The 21,657-nt window shown below is 42.2% G+C and overlaps 1 protein-coding gene across 1 annotated transcript in view; it reads right to left on the bottom strand.

Annotated features, from left to right (window-relative positions):
• The window catches only part of LOC147703163 (integrin alpha-X-like), a 278,416-nt gene that overhangs the window by 176,903 nt on the left and 79,856 nt on the right, over positions 1 to 21,657 (bottom strand). The window contains exons 4-5 of the mRNA XM_086931704.1: positions 2,550 to 2,614; positions 1,957 to 2,071 (exon numbers count right to left, since the gene is read on the bottom strand). Coding sequence (XP_086787830.1) covers positions 1,957 to 2,071; positions 2,550 to 2,614 — 180 coding nt within the window. The remainder of the gene's footprint in view (positions 1 to 1,956; positions 2,072 to 2,549; positions 2,615 to 21,657) is intronic.

The following is a 21,657-nucleotide window of genomic DNA, read 5'->3' as shown; positions in this document are numbered from 1 at the left end:
CAGACTCAACTTGAGTTGTAATTTTACTAAGTCACATGTCTTGTTGTTGGACCTAGGTCCACTAAAATGCAAGCTTTTAGAGTGAGGGAGCTCCTTATTAGTAGGGCCTCTTTTGTCCCTATCTTGGGGCCATGCTTGGCTCATCTAACAATCAGCCCAGTCTTTTCTCCAGTAAAAGACAACTCTTTACTTGATCAATCTCATCCCTTTTTGATGTTGAGTCTAGACTTGGCAACAAGTCCATTGAAGCTTTGACTAAGATTTACTATGCCAAATGTGTAGCAATACCTTTTTATGGATCTGGAATTTGGAGTTATGCCAACAATTAAAGACTGCCTCATGCTGGATTTGGCAGTCAATCAAATTAAGCAGCGAAACAACGCTTCCACATGAAGCGATGTCTTTAATGACTTTTTCCATACCTGGGTTCCCCAAAGGTCTAAGTCACCATTATATTAGTACTCTCTCTCTCCTTGATGTCACCAATGGAATCTATCTCTTCCTACAAAGTCTCTAGCTGCCAGATGGGTCTCTTTTAATGCAATATGCATAGCTCACCAAACAATCCATGGGACAGCACCTCTCTTTCACCTCTCTTTCAACAACAACACCTCCAGACATATTGCCAGTCAAGATCTCTTTGGTCAATGGTTGCTCCACTAATGACTGTGCCTCTAATAAAAAATGATGGAACAGCCAAACTTTTAAATACAGTGCCTGTCAGGAGGAAAACTATTGACAATCACCTTGAGTTATTTTCAAGAAGGCATTGATGACATGGGGCTTCCCATCATTGTAAATGAAGATTCAGGATGATCTATACCAATTTATAAGTAGATAAGCATGGATGCACATTCTCTCACACTGTCGGTAACATTTAATCCATATGGTATGTGCTGTAGGCTCCAGCATGGTGGCAGCATGTCTTCAAACCCCAGGCACTTCACCCAACATTTCCCACTTATATTAAACCACAGCCAACATCCTTTTAAACACTCTCTTCCGGGAACCCAGAATCCATGGAAAATCAGAGCAGTTTGCTACCTCTTCAGAGATATTAAGTGCTATACAAATGGTCCTATACAGTATAATGCTAAAATTACAAGAATGAAACTTCCTACAAGATTGCTTTCATACACAAATGTAGATGTCCAAACCTATATGAATTTCTGTGGCAGCCCATTTGCTCAGATATGCTACATTGTTATACATAGAAATTAAGGGTAGGTGAAATTTAAACTTCACCAGCAACATTGTCTATGAAATTGACAAACATTGCACTTTCAAACTTAGAAAGCTTATCTCATGCAAAGATTCATTCAAAGAAGTATTTTTGCTAAATAATTTTCACACAAAACACTTTTTTTCAAATCATTCTTTTGCTAAATAATATGTGAATTTGATGTCTTTTGTTCTACAAAATATCCTTGTGCGAGATTTTTTTAACCTACAACATTTTTGTTCTCAAAATCCTAACAGTTCTGAAACAAATCTTCATAAACCTAGCGGAGGAACACTTTGCCAACTTTGAATATCAGAAACATAATTATTTAGATACGGAGAGGATGTAGCCTTGCGGCTAGAGCGGTCGACCTCGCAGCTAGGGAACCGGGTTCGAGTCTCGGCAACGACGCTCAACATCCTGTGATTCTGGGAAAATCACTTAATCTCCCCATGCCCAACAAAAGTGAATGTGTCCGTCTGTAACTAAACTGGTGCTCATGTAAAGAACTCTGAAACCCAATGTATCAGGTCTAGTTTGCGCTATATATAACTCTAAAAAAATAAATTAAAAAAAGATATTTAATACAACTTGTTCTTATACCTTAACCAGAGTTCTGACTGACTGGTGTATACACACAAATGTAGCTGCATAGGTAGGTAAACAGATTTGTACAGCCTGATAAACAAGGTAAATGAGCAGGTGACCATACAGCGTTTGATCTTTTTCAGCACCTTGGTAAGACGGTCTCAGCTCCTGCGTCACCTGAAAGTCCTTATCGAAGAGATAGCAGATGCCACTTAGATAAGAATTCTCCTCACACTGGCGGGTGTAGGTGGGACCACAGGCCTGTGGGGAAAATAAAAAAGGCTTATGATTGACCACAGTAAGGAAAGGACCTAAAAAAAGGAAGAACCGTCATGGTGTACAACAAATGGTGATTGAGGCAGTGTGTAGTTGAGAGATGGTTTGATAAGATTGCAGAAAGAGATGTGGGCCGTCTGCAAAATGTGGTGCAGTCGCCCTGAGACTTCCATATCTCATATATTCATATACCTTGAGCTGAAAGGGGATGCTCAAGGCCCCTCGCTCTGCAGGGACTGCGTTATACTCCTGGGTAAGATCTTTCACTAGGCTTGCCTCTATCAGAGTCCTGCTAATACCACTTGATGGATGCAGAACCTGGTTCTTTCTGTTAAAACCATTATAGAGACGTGATTATGATGGTCCTCAGAATTTACTCTCCCCAGACCAATATTTTTAATATTTCTGAATGTAACAGGTCATGGGCACCAACCAGGTCCTGCTGAAGAAACTTGATACTTACAGTCAGTCCAGTCAAAGAGTGATCGTCTGTCGTCATGGTGAGGCCCAGCGATATTGGCAGAGTGTCTGCAGCGGGAAGAGAAAGAAAAGGTTACAGCAATAGATATGATAGAAAATTGAGCTGGAGTTCCTGTAGGCATCTCAATTTGGGTAAGAAAATGGATACAAGAAAGGAGAGACTCCGCATTCCACATAGGAACTTGGGTTTTACATAAAGAAGAACAATATACCCAATGACAGACCTGTAGATCACACACACTGCAATAAACCCTAGATACGGTCAGGTGATTTCCCCTTAAACCTAGCCAACCATCTGACGAGGAAAGGCTCCTCCTGCAGGACTGACCCTACAAGGTAAATCCCGATCCAATCATCAAAATTTAGTAAGTTGGACAAACCAGACCACCCACTCATTATAACACTAGAGGCCCTGGGCCTGAGTTCTGAAAAACTGGCTACAATCTGAAACAATGATTGTATTTACCCATAGGGTTAGTAGGCGCCAGGCTAGCCTGTAACTAATTTTGAAAGTAGAACATCTTCCAGTTTCAAGAGCGTGTGGAGTAACGGCCAGAGCTGTTTTGGAATTTGATCAAGAATTGAGGCACAAAAAAGAGCTGCTTTGGAGCTGGGAACAAAGTTCGAATCTCAGCACCGGCTCTACATCCTGTGATTCTGGGAAAATCACTTAATCTCCCTCTGCCTACAAAAAATAAATGCGTCCTTGTGTAATGTAACTAGTGCTCATGTAAAGCACTTCAATACCATAGGATCGAGTTTGCGCTATATAAAATTGCAAAAATAAAAATAAAATTGTGTTTTGAAACTTCAGTTTGTTACAACATTGAGGAAAATTAAATTTTGGCCATGTTGTGTTCCCTAGCGCGTACCCCACCGACTCCATGTACCAGCTTAAAGTGCATGTAACTTCCCTCCTGTGCCAGCTATGAAGACGCAAATACATTTGCGTCCAACGTTAACATGTCCTCTTTCAGATCCACCATGAATGGATTGTATAGTCCGTTCCTAAGTATGCTATGCCACCGTCTTTTTGTGGTACACTTTTCGTATTTTTCCTGCTCTAGCAAGAGTAGGCCCTGAATTCCTGCCATCTGAACCTCTTTTGTGGCTCCTGACTCTGCCCAGGCTACCTCTGTACTCGTGAACTCTGTCCTACTTTCAGCGCGGCCCCTCGCGCTCAGCTCAAGCCTGCTTTCTGCCAAGACTGACTATAACCTTCGAGTTATCTGTTCCGCTCCCCGAGAATACATTCCTGCCTACTAGATCCTGTAAACATCCTCTCCAGCTGCAGAGCCAAAGGGCCGACCTGTCTTAACGCAAGTAAATCATAGCCTCTGTTGCCATGCTTCCATGGAAGGCCCTGTGCCCCACGCTTCACATGTAGACACTCAGGCGCTTATACACGCATCCACAGTTAGCGTAGAATAGCTTCTGCCCTAGAGACCTTTCCGCCCAGATAGTATAGTTCCTAAACATCAGATATCAGATATGATAGAAGTACAAGTTGATCTGACATGCCAGACTTCTGTCTCTTTCCGTCAGTGTGAATGTCAAGTCCCCTGCACCCCGTCAATCACACGTCATGCAGCTGCGCGCGCATCCAAGCTTCCGATTTCTGCTGACATTGCAACATTCTGTTAGCACCACCCCTTGGTGCCACCCACTTGCGTCACCTATCAGTGACGTTTCTAGCACACACCTCTAGTTTACGCCTAGTTCACGCCTAGTTTACGCCTCTTGATGATGTACTAGTACCACGTGTATACTGTTATCTTGTCTTCTCTCAGCTGTTACGCCTCTTACATTGATTCTTATGGTATAAATCAAGTATATAAGCTATGTATTGTTAATAAACGAGAGCGCTCTATCCCTTCTGACACCCCTGTGGTGGTCAGAACATGATATCCTGATTCCTTTATGAGGAATAAAACCCTTAGAAACTCTAACACCACGGACTCTGTTTTTTTTCCATTCTGATTGAGTTATTATTGATTAAGTACTTACCTGCATAGAAATTAAGAGAGTAAATTAATTATTTACGTCATTTTGGCGCCCGAATAGGGACCCCTCCCCCACCTCACGCGCCGGTTGGTGCGTTGCAAACTCTGTCCCCTGCCATCAGTTAGATGGAACACACGTGTACTGGCAGGATTTCCTGCATCTCCCTCTGACCCACGGAGGTGACGAAGACTGCGATCAGTGCCCAGACGAGGCGGTGAGGAGTGCGGAGGATCCCGACCAGAGCCCAGCCGAAAGAAGCAAGGTCCGAGGTGTGAAGAGGCCCACCAGTTTTCCGAAGTTTTCCGAAGTTTTCCGAAGTTTTCCGAAGTTCCGAGTCGAGTCCAGTCGAGTTTTCCGAGGCCTTCTGTTTTCCGTGCTTCCCGGTGAGTACCATTGCTGGGTCGTATCTCTAGACGGGTTTGGGTACGCAAGTCCGGTCTGCACTGTTTTTAGGCAGTGTATCTGTACTGTTTAGCAGTATATCAAGTATTCCGAATTTCTGCACTGTTACACCAGTGTATCCGTACTGTTGAGCAGTACATCCAGTATAGGGGGGTAGTCATCTATGTCTTCAATGTTTTTATGTGATTAATGTTGTGGTATGAATGTGACTGTTTAAACGTGTATTATTGTGTTTCTCGTATAATATAGCTGCAACTCGTATTAAGGAATAAAGATCTAGCGTTCAGTAATAAGTAAGCAAGATGCCGTTCTTCAACAAGTTAAAACAGATAGGAACTAGGAAAGGGTTACTGGAGGAAGAAATTCCTATCCCCCCTAGGGACACTCCAGGCAATTTTATGTATCAGAAACATGGCATAGATGCCATATTATATCTAGATTTATGGTCCGATTACACCAAACACCTAGACGAAAGACACAGATGGCCTGTCACTGGAACGTGGGATGCCGAGTGCATCATGAGGGTAGAAGAAGCATTATGGAAAAAGAAAGCTAGACAATCCCAGAAGGACGCCATAGAATTTTGGCGTAAGGAATCACGTAAGCGTGCTGACAAAGCACTCCGTAGAGAAGACAGACTTAAAGAATCAGATAAAGACCAAGAAAACGAATTAGTTACTGAAGGGATCCGAGTAAAAACAGAACAAATAGACCGTGCCCGAAATAATCTTGTAAACGGTATGTATCTTGCAGCAGATGGCACATCTGAAACCCAATCAGAGATACCGAAAAACTTACCGACACCATTAGTTCCAACTAAAGTAATGCATAAAACTACTAAAGACATATTCCTGAATTCATATCTAGAGGATGTAGTACCAGCTTATACCAATCTGCCTGTTCGTGCCCTGCCTACTGACAGGGATGGGGGTGGCACTACGCCCCCAGATCCGGTTCCGCCGGTACCGCGACAGACCTCCTCTGTTCCGACAGCTCCGCCACTCCCCGTACTGAAAACAGACCTACCGAAACCAGTCCTACCTGATCTTACTAAACGACAAATTCAAGTCCAAATCCAGACTCCGCGGAGAGATAATGCCCAAGCATCCGCCTCAAGAGGTGCGACAGCGGGTCTTCAGACCCCGCCACCGACACACAGATTAAATTTAAGAGACACGCAGAATCCTTTCCAGTCTCCCCACTTATCCCGCCTAGACGCATTCAAAGATAAGATGTCAGTTTGCAGATATGATCCAGTACCCGGAAAAGACGATTTAATGATATTGGCATCACTACGATTAAGATCTGCCACCGATAACTTGCTATGCTATGTAGGAATGCAGGAACTTCTCGACAGACTATATAAGTTCATACAGACAGGGAAAGACCCCGACAGTGTCAAAGCTGCCATGCATAAACAGAAAGTCGACATTCAAGCACAGATATTACGATTTTTCATAAATTGTGTAATAAGAGAACGAGACAGGCCCGGGACAGATCAAAGTGAATTAGACGCATTAAACAAGTGGGGTCAAAATATAGCCGACGCAAGGCATGATAAGGGGGCTTGCATAGCCAGTATGTCCCAGAAAATTAGAAAGGCAGTATTGACTCCACACCAGGAAGAGAATGATAAAACTTCCTCCGAGGAGGAAGATGAACATGAAGCATCAGGAAAATCTACAGATACTATAGCATATGTAGGTAGGGGAGCCTACCTTAGGAAGGGTGTCCGTCCAGAAAGCAAGAGAGTTTTTCTCTCTGAGTTAACAAATCCGAATTCTTCTGAACATCAGTTCCAGGAAACTGATAAAAGGCTTCGAGACCGAATGGGGTACCATGTACTCAATTCTATGGATGAACAGGAATTAGCCCGGTCAGCTGTGTTATGGGCCGAGAACCCAGACATGTATAATGATGACACGTTAGTGCAGACATTCTTGAACCTTTCCCCGGAAGAGCAGAAAATAGCAGGTGAATATATGATTCAGCACCTCCTCATCAAGTTCAGAAACCATCATTCTGATCCAGGTCCCTTACACGAAACATTAGAAGCACTACTCATGGATAGATGGAGAGGTTTCAGTACCAAATTAATACAAATAATTCTAGAACAACGACGTAAGTATTACACCTTCCTAAGCTCTGAATATGTTCCCGCCCCGCCTCCAGAAAGGAAAACGTACCACATGCAATGCGGTGGTGGCATTGAAAGTCAGAATCCCTTACGAGAAGTACATCCAGTTATGGGTGAGGACCAACGCTTGAAGCGTGTGTATGTTCACACACCACTGACTAAGTTAGAACTGTTAGAAATGAAGAAATTAGTTCCGTGCCATGATAAAGACCCTGCAGGTTTTCACAGAGAGCTCAAAGACATGTTACTGATGGGAGATTACACGTATGATGATATTATGAAAATGTTAAAAGTACTGTTGCCCACGGGCATTTACGAGAAATTAAAGGAAAAGGATTGGGAGGTGGGAGAGTCAAAGATAGCATGGGCAGAAATAGAAGACGAAGAAAGCAAACGAGTCCCAGGGGTAGGCCTTGGGGATAAGACTAAAGCATTACCAGGTTTAATAGTACAGGTTTTGCCAAGATTATTGACAACAAGAAAGGAAGATTGGGACGCAATCTCGTCCTGTAAACAGAAACAAGATGAAGATACTAGTGACTTTTATTCAAGATTTGAGAAATGTTTCATTATCAATAGTGGTCTAAAAACTAGTAGCGAGTCATATCCACACCTTTTTGTAACAAAATTAGTAGAGAATGCCCTACCATTAGTTAAAAATAGAGTATACAAAGTTGAAAGTACTTGGCAGGCAAATACGCCATCCCAGATGTTACAAATGTTACAATATCACCAGAATAGAATTAGGGAAGAACAAGATCAGGAACAGAAACGTATGAAAGACACGAAAATGAAAATGTTAGTAGCTCAGACGATTCCAGCCGACGGTCATAGAAAAGGTGGGGCCCAGACCAATCATTCTGCCGCTCCCGTTAAAGGGACATGTAATTATTGCAAGCAGCCAGGTCACTACGTACATGAATGTCCAGTCCTGAAACATAACATCGAGACAGGTAAAACTAAAGAAAGACCGCGTCCACCTAGACATGAACAGGGTCATCAACAGACCTCACAGAACGAACAGCCAATGCAGAATACACAGCCTATGCATGATCAGTCCCATACAGTACAGACAGTAGCAGTACCGCAGCCACAGCATGCTCAGACACAGCCCGCTGCCGCAACTCGGCAAGTCTCACAACAGATGTACCAGTATGCCCAGTCGGCATATCCAGATTATCAGCGATATACATGAAACAGCCTAGGGAGGGAAAGTGATTTGCCTCTTATTGAAATTCCTGTAGATCAAGAAGGTCCTTATGTACACAGTCACGTATTAGGAAAAGACAGAAAGTTTTTAATTGACACAGGGGCAAGTCGCACTACTATAAGTCACAATGAAGTCCCAGGGGCACCCCTCTCAGGCTCACAGAATGTTTCCCTTGGTTTTTCAGGACAGCCTATTGTAAATGAAGTATCGGAACCAGTACCACTAGCTGTGGGTCCATTATCTCGAGTTACAGATTTGTTACTTACGAAATCATGTCCAGAAAATCTGTTAGGAATTAAAACACTGAAAGCTCTAGGAGCTATAATATGTTGTTCCCCAGAGGGAGTCAGACTCTTTCTACGGGATTTCAAGGGTCATTATGTTCTACGTGACTTTGATGTCAGATTGAAAAATGTACCGGATCACTTATGGGCAAAAGGCCCAGCTGATGTAGGTTGTATGCATATCACTCCATATCGTGTTACACTCAAGACAGGAGTTGTTCTACCCAGAATCAGACAATACAAGTTACCACCCGATGCTGTAGTGGCTTTACTGAAAATTATTGAAGAGCTTATTGCCCAGGGAGTGGTCGTAGAGACCGACTCCAATATCTGTAATTCACCCATCATTCCAATTCTTAAACGTACAGACCGCAATGCACCGCCAGTATATCGGCTGGTGATTGACCTTCGAGAACTGAACAAATGTATTGTACCACAGTATCCTGTGGTCCCCGATATCTCTTCCCTATTGACTGCTATTGATTCAGAAGCAACGTTCTTTACTGTAATCGATCTCAAGAACGCTTTCTTCAGTGTACCTATTGACCCGGAGAGCCAATATCTCTTCGGATTCAGTTTAAATGGACAAAGTTTCAAATTTTCACGCGCACCTCAAGGATTTACAGAAAGCCCCAGCATCTATAGTCAAGCACTGAAAAGACAACTAGATTGTATTCAAATGCCAGTTAATACCGCTTTACTGCAGTACGTCGATGATCTACTGATCACCGCACGAAGTGAGCCGAATGTGAACAAGCATCACTGACAGTTTTGCATTTCCTGGCCGACAAGGGACACAAGGTGTCTCCTTCGAAGCTACAATTCTGTGTTCAGCAAGTTGTGTACTTGGGTCACTTGCTGTCCAAAGTGGGGAGACAGCTCACTCCCGATCGCATTCAGTTAATTGTAAACATGCCTCGACCCCAGACACAAAAGGAAGTGCGGGCCTTCATAGGCCTCACCTCGTACTGCAGACAATGGATTCCTCAATATGCATTTCTGGCTAAACCACTCATCCAGTTAACGACACAGGAGGCAGCGACTTCGACTGTCCTCCCTTGGACTCAGGAACACACACAAGCCTTTGAGGAATTAAAGAAAGCTTTATGCCAAGCACCAGTTTTAGCAACACCATGTTACAGCAAACCGTTTACACTTTTTGTTACAGAACGTGACGGTACAGCGTTGTCTGTCCTCACTCAAGATCAAGCAGGTTCACATAAGCCTTGTGCTTATTTTTCAAGTACATTGGATTCAGTAGCCCAGGCACTCCCTGCATGCTTAAAGTCAGTAGCAGCAACAGCGTTAGCAATCAGACAAAGTGACTCAATTGTTCTAGGTCATCAGTTAACAGTACAAGTTCCACATTCTGTAGAGGTTCTGTTAAACAGAACCCAGACTCAACACTTGACTATAGCACGACTGACAGGTTACGAATTGACATTATTCCAGCCACACATAGAAATCAGACGCTGCAGTATCTTGAACCCAGCGACATTGTTACCTACAGTTATGACAGATCCAGCTCCACATGATTGTATAGAGATCATTAATGCAGTAACAAAGCCCAGACGAGATTTAACAGATGTTCCATTGACAAATCCAGACCTGACACTTTATGTGGATGGTTCATGCATGAGAACAAGTACAGGAGAGTTAGTGGCCGCGTATGCCGTGACCACTGAAACTGAAGTTAAAGAAACACATCGTATTGATACACTGTCTGCTCAAGCGGCAGAGCTCATTGCTCTGACCCGAGCCTGTATTCTAGCCAAGAACAGAAATGTTAACATATACACTGATTCCCGTTATGCGTTCGGAGTCGTACACGACTTCGGCATGCTCTGGCAAGAAAGAGGTTTTCTGACCTCTCATGGTACAAAGATACAGCATGGTCCTCTCATTCAAGCACTGTTAGAAGCAATACATCTGCCTTCAGCCATATCCGTCATGAAGTGTAAAGCACATACTAAAGTCACAGATTCTGTTTCCCAGGGTAACGACCTGGCAGATCAGACAGCAAAACATACAGCACTGACTCACACTCAGACAACGGACACGACAAAGACAACAGATCCGACAAACTGTATGACAGTCAGAGATCCCACACTAGATGTTATTGACATTCAGACACATGCTACTGCAGACGAAATAAAGAAATGGATCGAACTAGGAGGGATCCAGACAGATCAAGGTTGGATGACGAAGGGAAAATCTACATGGTTTCTCCCTGACTCTATGGTTCCAGTCATGATAAATACAGCACATAGTCCTGCCCACCTAGGAGAGAAAGCAATGCTAGACAGTTTACAAAATCTCTGGAACAATAAACACTTACGAGCCGCAGCAAAACAGAAAGTGCGTACTTGCATGATCTGTTGTCAGTTCAATCCAGGTAAAAGCGTCCCTGTAGAGCAAGGAGGATTTCATCCTCCTGATCACCCTTTTGAAGTCCTCCAGATGGATTATATCCAGATGGACCGTTGTCGAGGATTTAAATATGTTCTCGTAGTTGTCTGTGCTCTGTCCCGCTGGACCGAAGCATACCCAGTCCCAGATTACACTGCTCCGACCACTGCCAAACAGTTGGTTCGTGAATTCTTCCCACGATACGGCATGCCTCGTGTCGTGTACTCAGATAACGGTCAGCCATTCTCATCCGAATTAATGAAGCAAGTTTCCTTGTTACTGGGATACCAGTGGAAGTTCCATTGTGTCCGACATCCAGAAGCAGCAGGCCTTGTAGAAAGGCATAATCAGACATTAAAGATCCGCCTTGCCAAAATATGTCAGGAAAAAGGGGTCGACTGGATAGTCGCCCTGCCAGTGGCACTATTCTATATGAGAATGGTCGCCCATTCGAGATCAGGGCTATCCCCGTACGAGGTGGTCTTTGGCAGACCACCGAATATGTGGGGGACGCCCATTCCTAAAAAGATTACTGATGTTGATTCTAATATGTTAACAGATTACCTTGCCTCCTTGATGTCTGCACTCCAATCATGTCGTTCACAGGTTGCCGCAGCCTTCCCTGACAACACTGATGTGAAGCCGCATGACGTCCGCCCCGGGGATATTGTCCTTGTCCGCAACTTCGACAGAAAAAGTCCGTTGGAGCCCCGCTGGAAGTCTCCGAAGACCGTTCTTCTTACCACGAAGACCGCAGTCAAATTGGAAGGCAGAAAGGGGTGGGTCCACCTAAGCCATATCAAAACATTCCCAGGACTGAAACCGGAACAAGACACACCCACCCCCACCAAAGACTGTGTTAACAAAGACTTTGCCGAATCCAAACGAGAAAAGACTCCTCAAGAACAATATCGTATGAAATTGCGATCTAGCAAGTCAGACAGTTTAATTGTTTAAGTCCTCCCCTAGGTGAATCGGTTAAATAGTTTCTGACATGTATCCCCTAGATCGAGATAGAGAGAGAGAAGCAAAGAAACGTACATATTGCAAATCACTTCGTAGTCACTGCATAGTGACACTATTAATCATGTTTATTCTCAGTGTTTTAATTATTATTGCTAGCATCTTATTACCTATCTATTATCCTATTTTCAAGCGTGAACAATCTGCTTACAATGTCTCTGCTGAACACACTTTTAGTGAGTTACCTCCTCATGAGCTTTCCTACAGACTCGCGCTGCGCAACAATACATTCATTAGTATGTTACATCATTCTCATCAAACTAACAATGCTACAAATTGCTGGATATGTGGCCGACTCCCTCCCTACCAGAATTACAAGGGAGCCCTGCCTCTCTTTCCGTACCCGTTCTCTCACAATGGCTCCTGCGGAGCATGGTTTAAGATAATTAATTCTTTAGATCCCGACATTGCTGTTTTCGATGGGGGTTGGGTTTGGGGAAACCTGAACTTGGTCCTACTAGACGTCTGTTACCCGGATAAGGAGGGACTCCCCACTAGAATAGGAACTGATCTAGAAAATGAAGTGTATGGATTAGGTAATTATACAATTAGCCTTATGATTCTTACTGTCGAATCCGAAGCCACACCCGTTCTACCTATTATGTCAGTACTGCCAGTCACTGGTGAATTATGTATCAAGAAGAAAGGTTCAGTACACTTAGGTCATAGTAAATGCACTACTGTGGTCGAATTCAGTGATGATGGAAAATCATCTTTCAAAGCTATCAGTCATTCTTACTTTGTTTGTGGTCATACCGCATACATACGTCTACCTCCAGATTGGGATGGTACCTGTTACATTGCATTCCTCCTGCCACCTGTTTTTCTAGCTCCTCCTGATTACCATAGAAATAGCAATCTAGTAAAGAATAGACCCAGAAGAGATGCCCCACTTGTCGACTACACAGAAACGGCATGGGAACAGTACACTGACTTTAATAAAGGATTCTTTTTCTTTTTAGGACCTGTCCAGAATAGTAAATTAATACGCAGATTAACTAGAACACTTGAAGCCGTAGTAAACGAAACTACCTCAGCCCTAGGTAACTTAACAGAAGAGCAGTCCGCTATGCGGGTTGTTGTCCTTCAGAATCGTCTTGTAATTGACGTCATCTTGGCAGATAGAGGTGGAGCCTGTAAGGTCATCGGGTCAAGCTGCTGTGTTTTCATTCCACAAAATGCACCATCTGTATATCAAGCTATCACCCGTCTTCATAAAATTGCAAATCAGATACATCAGAATCCAGGCACCTGGACTTGGTCCGGTTGGTTCTGGACAACGTTAACAGCTTGAGGATGGAAGATCCTATCCTTCCTAGGCATTGGCCTAGTCCTAGTATTCAGTTGCTGCCTGTGCCTGCAGTGTGGGCCAGCGATTTGTGGACTGTGTGCCACCTCTTGTATTGAACATTCTAGTTTTCACTCAAAACGTAACCGAAAGAAAGAAGAACAAATGATGTTGCAAGAACAGACTGATCGATTCATGAGGATCGATATTTCATGAAGGGTCCGTAGGGAACAAGGAGGGAATGAGGAAAATTAAATTTTGGCCATGTTGTGTTCCCTAGCGCGTACCCCACCGACTCCATGTACCAGCTTAAAGTGCATGTAACTTCCCTCCTGTGCCAGCTATGAAGACGCAAATACATTTGCGTCCAACGTTAACATGTCCTCTTTCAGATCCACCATGAATGGATTGTATAGTCCGTTCCTAAGTATGCTATGCCACCGTCTTTTTGTGGTACACTTTTCGTATTTTTCCTGCTCTAGCAAGAGTAGGCCCTGAATTCCTGCCATCTGAACCTCTTTTGTGGCTCCTGACTCTGCCCAGGCTACCTCTGTACTCGTGAACTCTGTCCTACTTTCAGCGCGGCCCCTCGCGCTCAGCTCAAGCCTGCTTTCTGCCAAGACTGACTATAACCTTCGAGTTATCTGTTCCGCTCCCCGAGAATACATTCCTGCCTACTAGATCCTGTAAACATCCTCTCCAGCTGCAGAGCCAAAGGGCCGACCTGTCTTAACGCAAGTAAATCATAGCCTCTGTTGCCATGCTTCCATGGAAGGCCCCGTGCCCCACGCTTCACATGTAGACACTCAGGCGCTTATACACGCATCCACAGTTAGCGTAGAATAGCTTCTGCCCTAGAGACCTTTCCGCCCAGATAGTATAGTTCCTAAACATCAGATATCAGATATGATAGAAGTACAAGTTGATCTGACATGCCAGACTTCTGTCTCTTTCCGTCAGTGTGAATGTCAAGTCCCCTGCACCCCGTCAATCACACGTCATGCAGCTGCGCGCGCATCCAAGCTTCCGATTTCTGCTGACATTGCAACATTCTGTTAGCACCACCCCTTGGTGCCACCCACTTGCGTCACCTATCAGTGACGTTTCTAGCACACACCTCTAGTTTACGCCTAGTTCACGCCTAGTTTACGCCTCTTGATGATGTACTAGTACCACGTGTATACTGTTATCTTGTCTTCTCTCAGCTGTTACGCCTCTTACATTGATTCTTATGGTATAAATCAAGTATATAAGCTATGTATTGTTAATAAACGAGAGCGCTCTATCCCTTCTGACACCCCTGTGGTGGTCAGAACATGATATCCTGATTCCTTTATGAGGAATAAAACCCTTAGAAACTCTAACACCACGGACTCTGTTTTTTTTCCATTCTGATTGAGTTATTATTGATTAAGTACTTACCTGCATAGAAATTAAGAGAGTAAATTAATTATTTACGTCAACATACATACTTTGAATTGGTTCGAGGAAGTGGTGTGGCCCTGTAAGACCACAAGCAGTCCAGCTTTCATGTACAGGAAGCCTACCAATTGTCAGCAAAGCACAAGCGGGTATCGCAGCTTAGGTGTGTGTGTTCCTCTGTTTTTTCACTGTGTCTTCTAGTTCATTATTAGTATGAGCAGGACCAACTTTAGTGCTGGTGGCGCCTGGTGAAACAATGTCTGTTGGTGCCCCCCCCCCCCGCCCCCCTGACCACCTCTGCCACAGATTCTCTCACTACTGCCCCTAAGGTCTCCATAACTACTCTCTCTCACATGCATTTAATAAGTTCCTTAGAGCTACTCATACTAGTGTGTGGTGTCAGAGCACTTTACATCACACACATATCATAGAGAGACAATCAAACATACATGTGTAAATCAGTGTATAGGAAATGATACCTAAGACAGAGGACTACATGTTGTAGGGGTCACAGGTCATTCATACTGTGTGGTAGTATACTTTAAGAGTGCTTGGTTTAGAGAAGCACAAACCGGATTTTAAAAGAAACAGCAGGGATGGCGGTTTTCTTTAAAATAAGAATTGATTTCTACCAAAATGAACCCATTTTGCAACATTAGGGTAATGAAAGATTGGGAAAAAATCAACACTCTAAACTATACCTTGCTGTTTTAATGCAGCTCTTGGATGACAGTTAATTGCTCACTGATCTACATTAGGATTTAAACTTATAAACTGCAAGTAACAATAGGATCTCTCTGACAAAAGCAGTGACCCACTGAACTATTTACATTATATGCACTTTGTGATTTGCATGGTATATGCTCTTTGCAACAGGCATATTAACCTTCTGCGCTATCTTACGATGAGTCAAAACTCTTCCACTAGACAAAACTCTGATCTCTCTCTCTCTCCAGGAAGAATATTAATCACTGGAGTTAGCTTGACATTCTTATTGTTGTCTGAAAATTGCTGGAGGCAAAGAACACAGCAGCAGGTGCTTTTAAAACCATAATAGGGCGCCCACCTGAAGTCTGCGCCCAGTGCAGTGGCACCGGACGCACCGCCATAGAGCCGGCACTGAGTATGAGCATGCTTGTTCGGGTTCTAAAAGGCTTGCTCAGCAGCACGGTTTCAGTTAAACGTTTAGTAACACTGAATGGTGTGAATCCAATCAACAGTGTTTAAATAAAAAGCTGTCTTCTTGGGTGTTTCCCTGCAGTACTAATCGTCGGCAGCCCCGTCACCATTCGCACAAATAAAATTCATGTTGTGTAATCTTGTGTGGGGTGTGATTCAAATCAAACAGTCTTATACATTTATGATATGCCCTTTTAGTGGCAATCATGTTGTTAGCAACAGAGGGTCTGATTCACAAAAGTAATCTGAGTCAAAATCCCAACTTTACGACTTTCGGTATTCACAAAGGGCATTTAGGAGTAGTAAAGTTAGGAATCCTAACTTTGCTACTCCTAAATGCTCTTTGTGAATACAGAAAGTAGTAAAGTTAGGATTTTGTCTCAGATTACTTTTGTGAATCGGGCCAAGAGTTAATTAATGTTTGTTAAAAGAGAACTGCTCCTAAGCTGTGGCACCCAGGGGTAAACCAGGTGCTGGAAAAGAGATTGATAATTAATTCCAGGTCTTTTTTTGCTGATGCTTGTTTGCTTCTTGAAGGTGAATTCCTTCCTTGTGTGCCCTCGACCCAGTCTTTGGAAAAAGAAAGCCTTATCAGGGTCTGCATCTGGATTACTGGGTCTTGCCTTTTATCTTGTATGACTAATTCCATCTAACCGGGGATGGTTACTCAGTTTCCTGCAAGGCAGTGGGACTTTTTGTTGTTGTGGGGTTGTAATTTCACTGTGTCGTGCTGTACTTCTCAAAATCTTGTAGCGCGGGTCTCTGAAGACTAGCACGGTTCAGGGCTTAGTTGTGCCTCATGTCTGCGTCTCTTGCTGCGTGTGCTGAACCCTTGTTAAGTGTTAATTTGACATTCTATTCATGATTGGTTAACAAAATCTGAACAATCTAATTCCAATCAATGCCCTTTGTTAGGTGCACATTTCTGGGAACAGCTCGAACAATCTTTCCCTTATGCAGACTGAATGATTTTTTAGCAAAGAAAATGGTCATTGTTGTGTTCTTGTGCAACTGTTTCCAATGAAAAAGCGTTATGAAAAGAGCCCGTCTTCAACACAATGTAGTTTAAAAACAGACTCTTTTCAATTAAATCGTTTTTCATTTTAAAAATGGAAGCTATATATTGCCTGAAGATTTAACATAATAGTTTACATTCATCTGCTACCCCCCACCCATAGCACATTACACTCATATATACACTTCCTGCCGATAATAAAAGGTCTATGCGACCAGTGGATTAACCTTTACAATGACCATACCCAGGCCTCCAGATACACAAAAGTGCATCGGATCACTACCTTGAATGATGTGCTCTGGGATGCCGTGCATGTGATGTACACTTTCCTTTTTTCTTTCTTTAATAGACATATTTGATGGATCTTGCTTTGTTAATGTCTATCCTGAATATCAGTTGTGGGGCTGCTTTCGTTGCCAACGTGCTCTTGTTCCATACTAGCTGGTTTCTTTCCTTGTTCCATGGCATTCCGTGGCTTTGTACCAGCTGGCATTAGTGCATATTTAATTTGGCAGGCTTAATGCTTAATTTAATGCCTGTCTCCTTGGCTCTACTCTTTGTGATTTGCAAAGTGTTTTTTGCTTGTTCTAGATAATATTCTTAGCATGTGCTCAAGAATGTATTATGCTTAGTATTCATGTTTTGTTGTTAGGCCTCTTTTAGATGATCAATTAATCAATCAATCAGAACTCGAGGGCTATCCAGGCACTTGCATGAGGTGGAGCTACTCGAACAGTCAGGTCTTTTTTTTTTTTTGTCTATCCTCATTTTGCGAATGAATGTATAAGGAGTGCAACAGAGAACTTTAGGACTTCCACTTTTATTCCTTCACTCTTTTCTTATATTTTCCGGCCACATAGAGTACCCCTTTGGTGGAACTGTCGTGTTATAGTCCTCCTGCATCCTTTACCATATTCAATAATTCATGGCGGAGCGGAAAGAGAGCTAGCCTTTTTGACTACTCGACGGGAAATTATTCCCATCTGAATTATTGTCACCGCTTTAATCATCGGACATATTGTTTTTATTTCAAGTTTCTCTTATATATTAATTAGTATAATGATTTTCCCAGATTTCCCAGAAGTTAAACTTTTTGGAGAATTTTCCCTTTCTATCTAGTTTATTAATGGTTATAATGGAATTAAGCCAATCTTCATGCAACGGAGACGTTGGTTTAACCCTGTTCAGACAGATCTCTCTTCTAGCAAGAAGTATCAAGACAAATAATACATTTTCTTGTTTTCTGGTTAGCCTCTCGTTGCTTACATTTAACTCGGTGCATATCCCAAAAATAATTAATGTTGTACTTACTTTTAGGTTTGTTCCCAATATCCGACATAGCGTGTTACCTACTTCCTGCCAGAAGGGCTCCAATTGTGGGCATCTGTGGAACATGTGTATGTCGTCTGCTTTTTCTAATCCACACTTGGGGCAGGATTTTATGCTTGCTCCTTTAAATTTTGACAGTTTTTTTGGCGTCCAATATGCCCTATGCAGTGTGAATAGGTGGTTTCTCTTTAGACGCGCTGGTTTAATAATATTCCAACATTTTTCACATGATTTCTGCCATAAGTTATCAAGTTCTGAGTCTATGATGTTTTTACTCCAGATTGATTCCGATATTAAGGCATTATTATCTCCTGACGTGATTATCGCCCAGTACCATATTGAAATTTCCTTTTTTATTGGGGACATTTTCATGATCTCTTTCTCTATTTCTATATTTCCCGTTTTTTTCTCCAACAAGGAGCTTGCCCAACTTGTAAATTGATAATATTTAAATTTTGAAAGGGTCCCGTTAGTGATTTCTGTAAGTTGTTCCCAAGGCACTATTGAGTTCTCTGTCATCAGTTGTCCCCATTTGTTAATTCCTGCCGTTCTTAAAGGGGTTGCTAGAGCATCTTTAAAGCATTCAGGGGTGCCTGGCGAATCCCATATTGGGGCTGCATAGCTATAGTAAGGAATATTTAATGCGCTTCTTACTTGATACCAGAGGTTTGCCAGGTTTTTTAGTACCTTTAGTTTTATTTTTTTAAAGAATTTGGGATGTCCGAATTTAAACAGGAAGTGAACAGATTTATTTGTTAGTATTTGGAGATATTCGGGGTAAGAGTCATAGCTGTTCACCAGCGATCTTGTATTCTTGAATTGGAAAGCTCTACAGTATTCCATAATATCTGGGCTAGCTATTCCTCCTCCTTGTTTTCTTCTTCTCATTTTGTTCCAGGCAATCCTTGAACCTTTTGAGGCCCATATGAAAGTTGTTATATCTCCTTGAATTTTTTTCAGATGGTCTTTCTTAAACTCCAATGGTATGACGTTGAAAAGGTAGGTAAATTTGGGAAGGATCGACATTTTTATCAGGTTAGATCTTCCTATCATGTTTAAGGGTAGCTTATCCCATACCTTCAAGAGCTTTTTCATTTCTAGTTGGATCCTATTCAAATTTATTTGGGGGATTTTTTCCAGAGCTTTTACTAAGATTATACCCAAGTATTTTATTTTATCCTTTGTATATGGGTTATTCTGTTGTGTGTTCCAGCTCATTGATTCAGTTTTTGCTTCATTTATTAATTATCCAGATACCTTCCCAAACTCTGAGATTGCCTTATTTATTGCTGGGGAGGAGTTTCGATAATTTCCTGTAAAAATCATTAAATCGTCCGCATAAAGTGCCACTTTTTTGACCCAGTCCTGATATTTAAAAGGGATTATTGATTCATTGTTTCTAATTGTGGCTGCCAGAGGTTCAATGTATAGGTTAAAAAGCAAGGGAGACAAAGGACACCCTTGTCTTGTTCCTCTTTGTATTGTAAGGTTATTGGTTAGACCCCCATTAACTAGGATCTTTGCTCTTGGGTTTCTATAAGTCTCAGTTATTAGATGACTAAAATTTTGGCCAAGGTTATATTTGTTGACAAGTCTGCTTAGAAAGGACCAGTTAACTCGGTCGAACGCTTTGGCAGCGTCAAAAGTTATTATTGTGAGGGGGATTTTTTCACTAGTAGCTATATCAACTGCTGCAAAAAGTTCGTGGGTAAGATCACATATTTGCCTCTCTTTTATAAAACCTTTTTGGTCTGGATGTATCAGTTTTGAGATCACCAGCGCTAATCTACCTGCTATCATTTATGTGAAGATTTTATAGTCACAGTTTAGCAGGGATATGGGTCTATATGACTCACAGACTATAGGGTTTTTTCCTGGTTTTAAAATAAGACTTATAATAGCATCATGCCAGGTATCCAGAGTTTTTTCTTTTTCCCTATAGATTTTGTTTAGTAATCTCGTTAGTGGGGGGGTTATAACTTCCCTTAATGTTGAATACAGTTCATTTGGTAGAGCGTCAGGCCCAGCGGCTTTCCCTTTTTTCAGATTTCAAGACTGTTTTTACTTCTTCCGTTGTTATTTCTGTGTTTAACTCTTCATTTTCCAGATCTGATAGCCTTGGCAGATTTAGAGAGTCCAGATATTTTCCTTATTGCTCTGAAGAAGAGGCGGAGTCTTCCGCATACAAACCAGAGAAGAAATTTTCAAATTCCTGCTTGATTTCTGACTCATCAGATGTTGTCCCAGGCTGATTACTTAGTTGTATTTTGTCTATTTTGTTTCTAGTCTGTTCCGTTTTAGTTTTCCAGGCCAGTAATTTTCCGCATCCCTCACCATACTCATGAGTGGCTAGTTTACTAGCCTCCCACTTAGTTTTAACTCTGTCTTCAAGATAGTCTGCCAGGTTTACCTCTTAGATCTTTTCTTTCCTATTCCAATGTATTTCTTATTTCTAGGTTTGGTTCTGTGTTAATCCATGCATCTAGTTGACTTATAACTTCTTCCTTTTCCTTAATCTCTTGCTTGGTAAGTTTTGCTCTGTAAGCCCCCAGGCTTATAAGTTTGCCTCTTATGATTGCTTTGTAGGCGTCCCAGGTTATTTGATCTGAGGTACCTACTTTATTATCCTAAAAGAAATTTGCTGAGGTTATGCTCAGATCTTCCCTCATTTTTGGGTCCAAAAAGAGAGTGCGATCGACTGTCCATCTAGATTGGAATTTCTTTATTTCAAAATGTACTGTTATTTAGACCGCTGAGTGGTCGGACAAGTGTTCAGGCAAATGGTCCAGAGCTTCGATGCTTCTATGGAAATTTTTACTAATCAGAAAGTAGTCAATTCTAGACTTGTGGCCTAGTCTTTTGTTATGTAGGGTAAATGGGTGTTCCTTGTTCCCTTTCTCTCTCCACATGTCGATCAATTCTAAATCCCTTTTATAAATGTTAAGCCATTCTCTCATTTTTGGTAGATTTGATTGTCTTCCTGGAGGAGATCTATCTAAACTAGGGTCTATCATAATGTTAAAATCACCCCCGAGCAGTATTGGATCGGATGTGCTTAAAAGCTCTGAATACAAGTTTTGTAAGGGTTTTGGATCATCAATATTTGGTCCATAGCATCCCGCTATTATTAGGTTGTTTTCATATATCTTCACCCTTGCTACAGCCCATCTACCTTTGTTGTCTACTGTTTTCTGTATGATTTTCACATTAAGTGTTTTTTTGAAGAGTATTGCGATTCCCTTTATATTGCAATTTTGGTTAGTACAGACGTAGGAATCTACCCAGTTCAACGATTTTATTATATGTTCCCATTCATGGTTTAGAAGATGAGTCTCTTGGAGAATGATGACTTCACTATCCACTAGTTTTAAATATTCAAAGATTCTCCT

The sequence above is a fragment of the Lissotriton vulgaris genome, chromosome 7 (genome assembly GCF_964263255.1).
Source record: "Lissotriton vulgaris chromosome 7, aLisVul1.2, whole genome shotgun sequence".
Classification (NCBI taxonomy): domain Eukaryota; kingdom Metazoa; phylum Chordata; class Amphibia; order Caudata; family Salamandridae; genus Lissotriton; species Lissotriton vulgaris.
The sequence above is the reverse complement of the archived record's forward strand: the minus strand, read 5'-3'. Positions and strand labels throughout refer to the sequence as shown.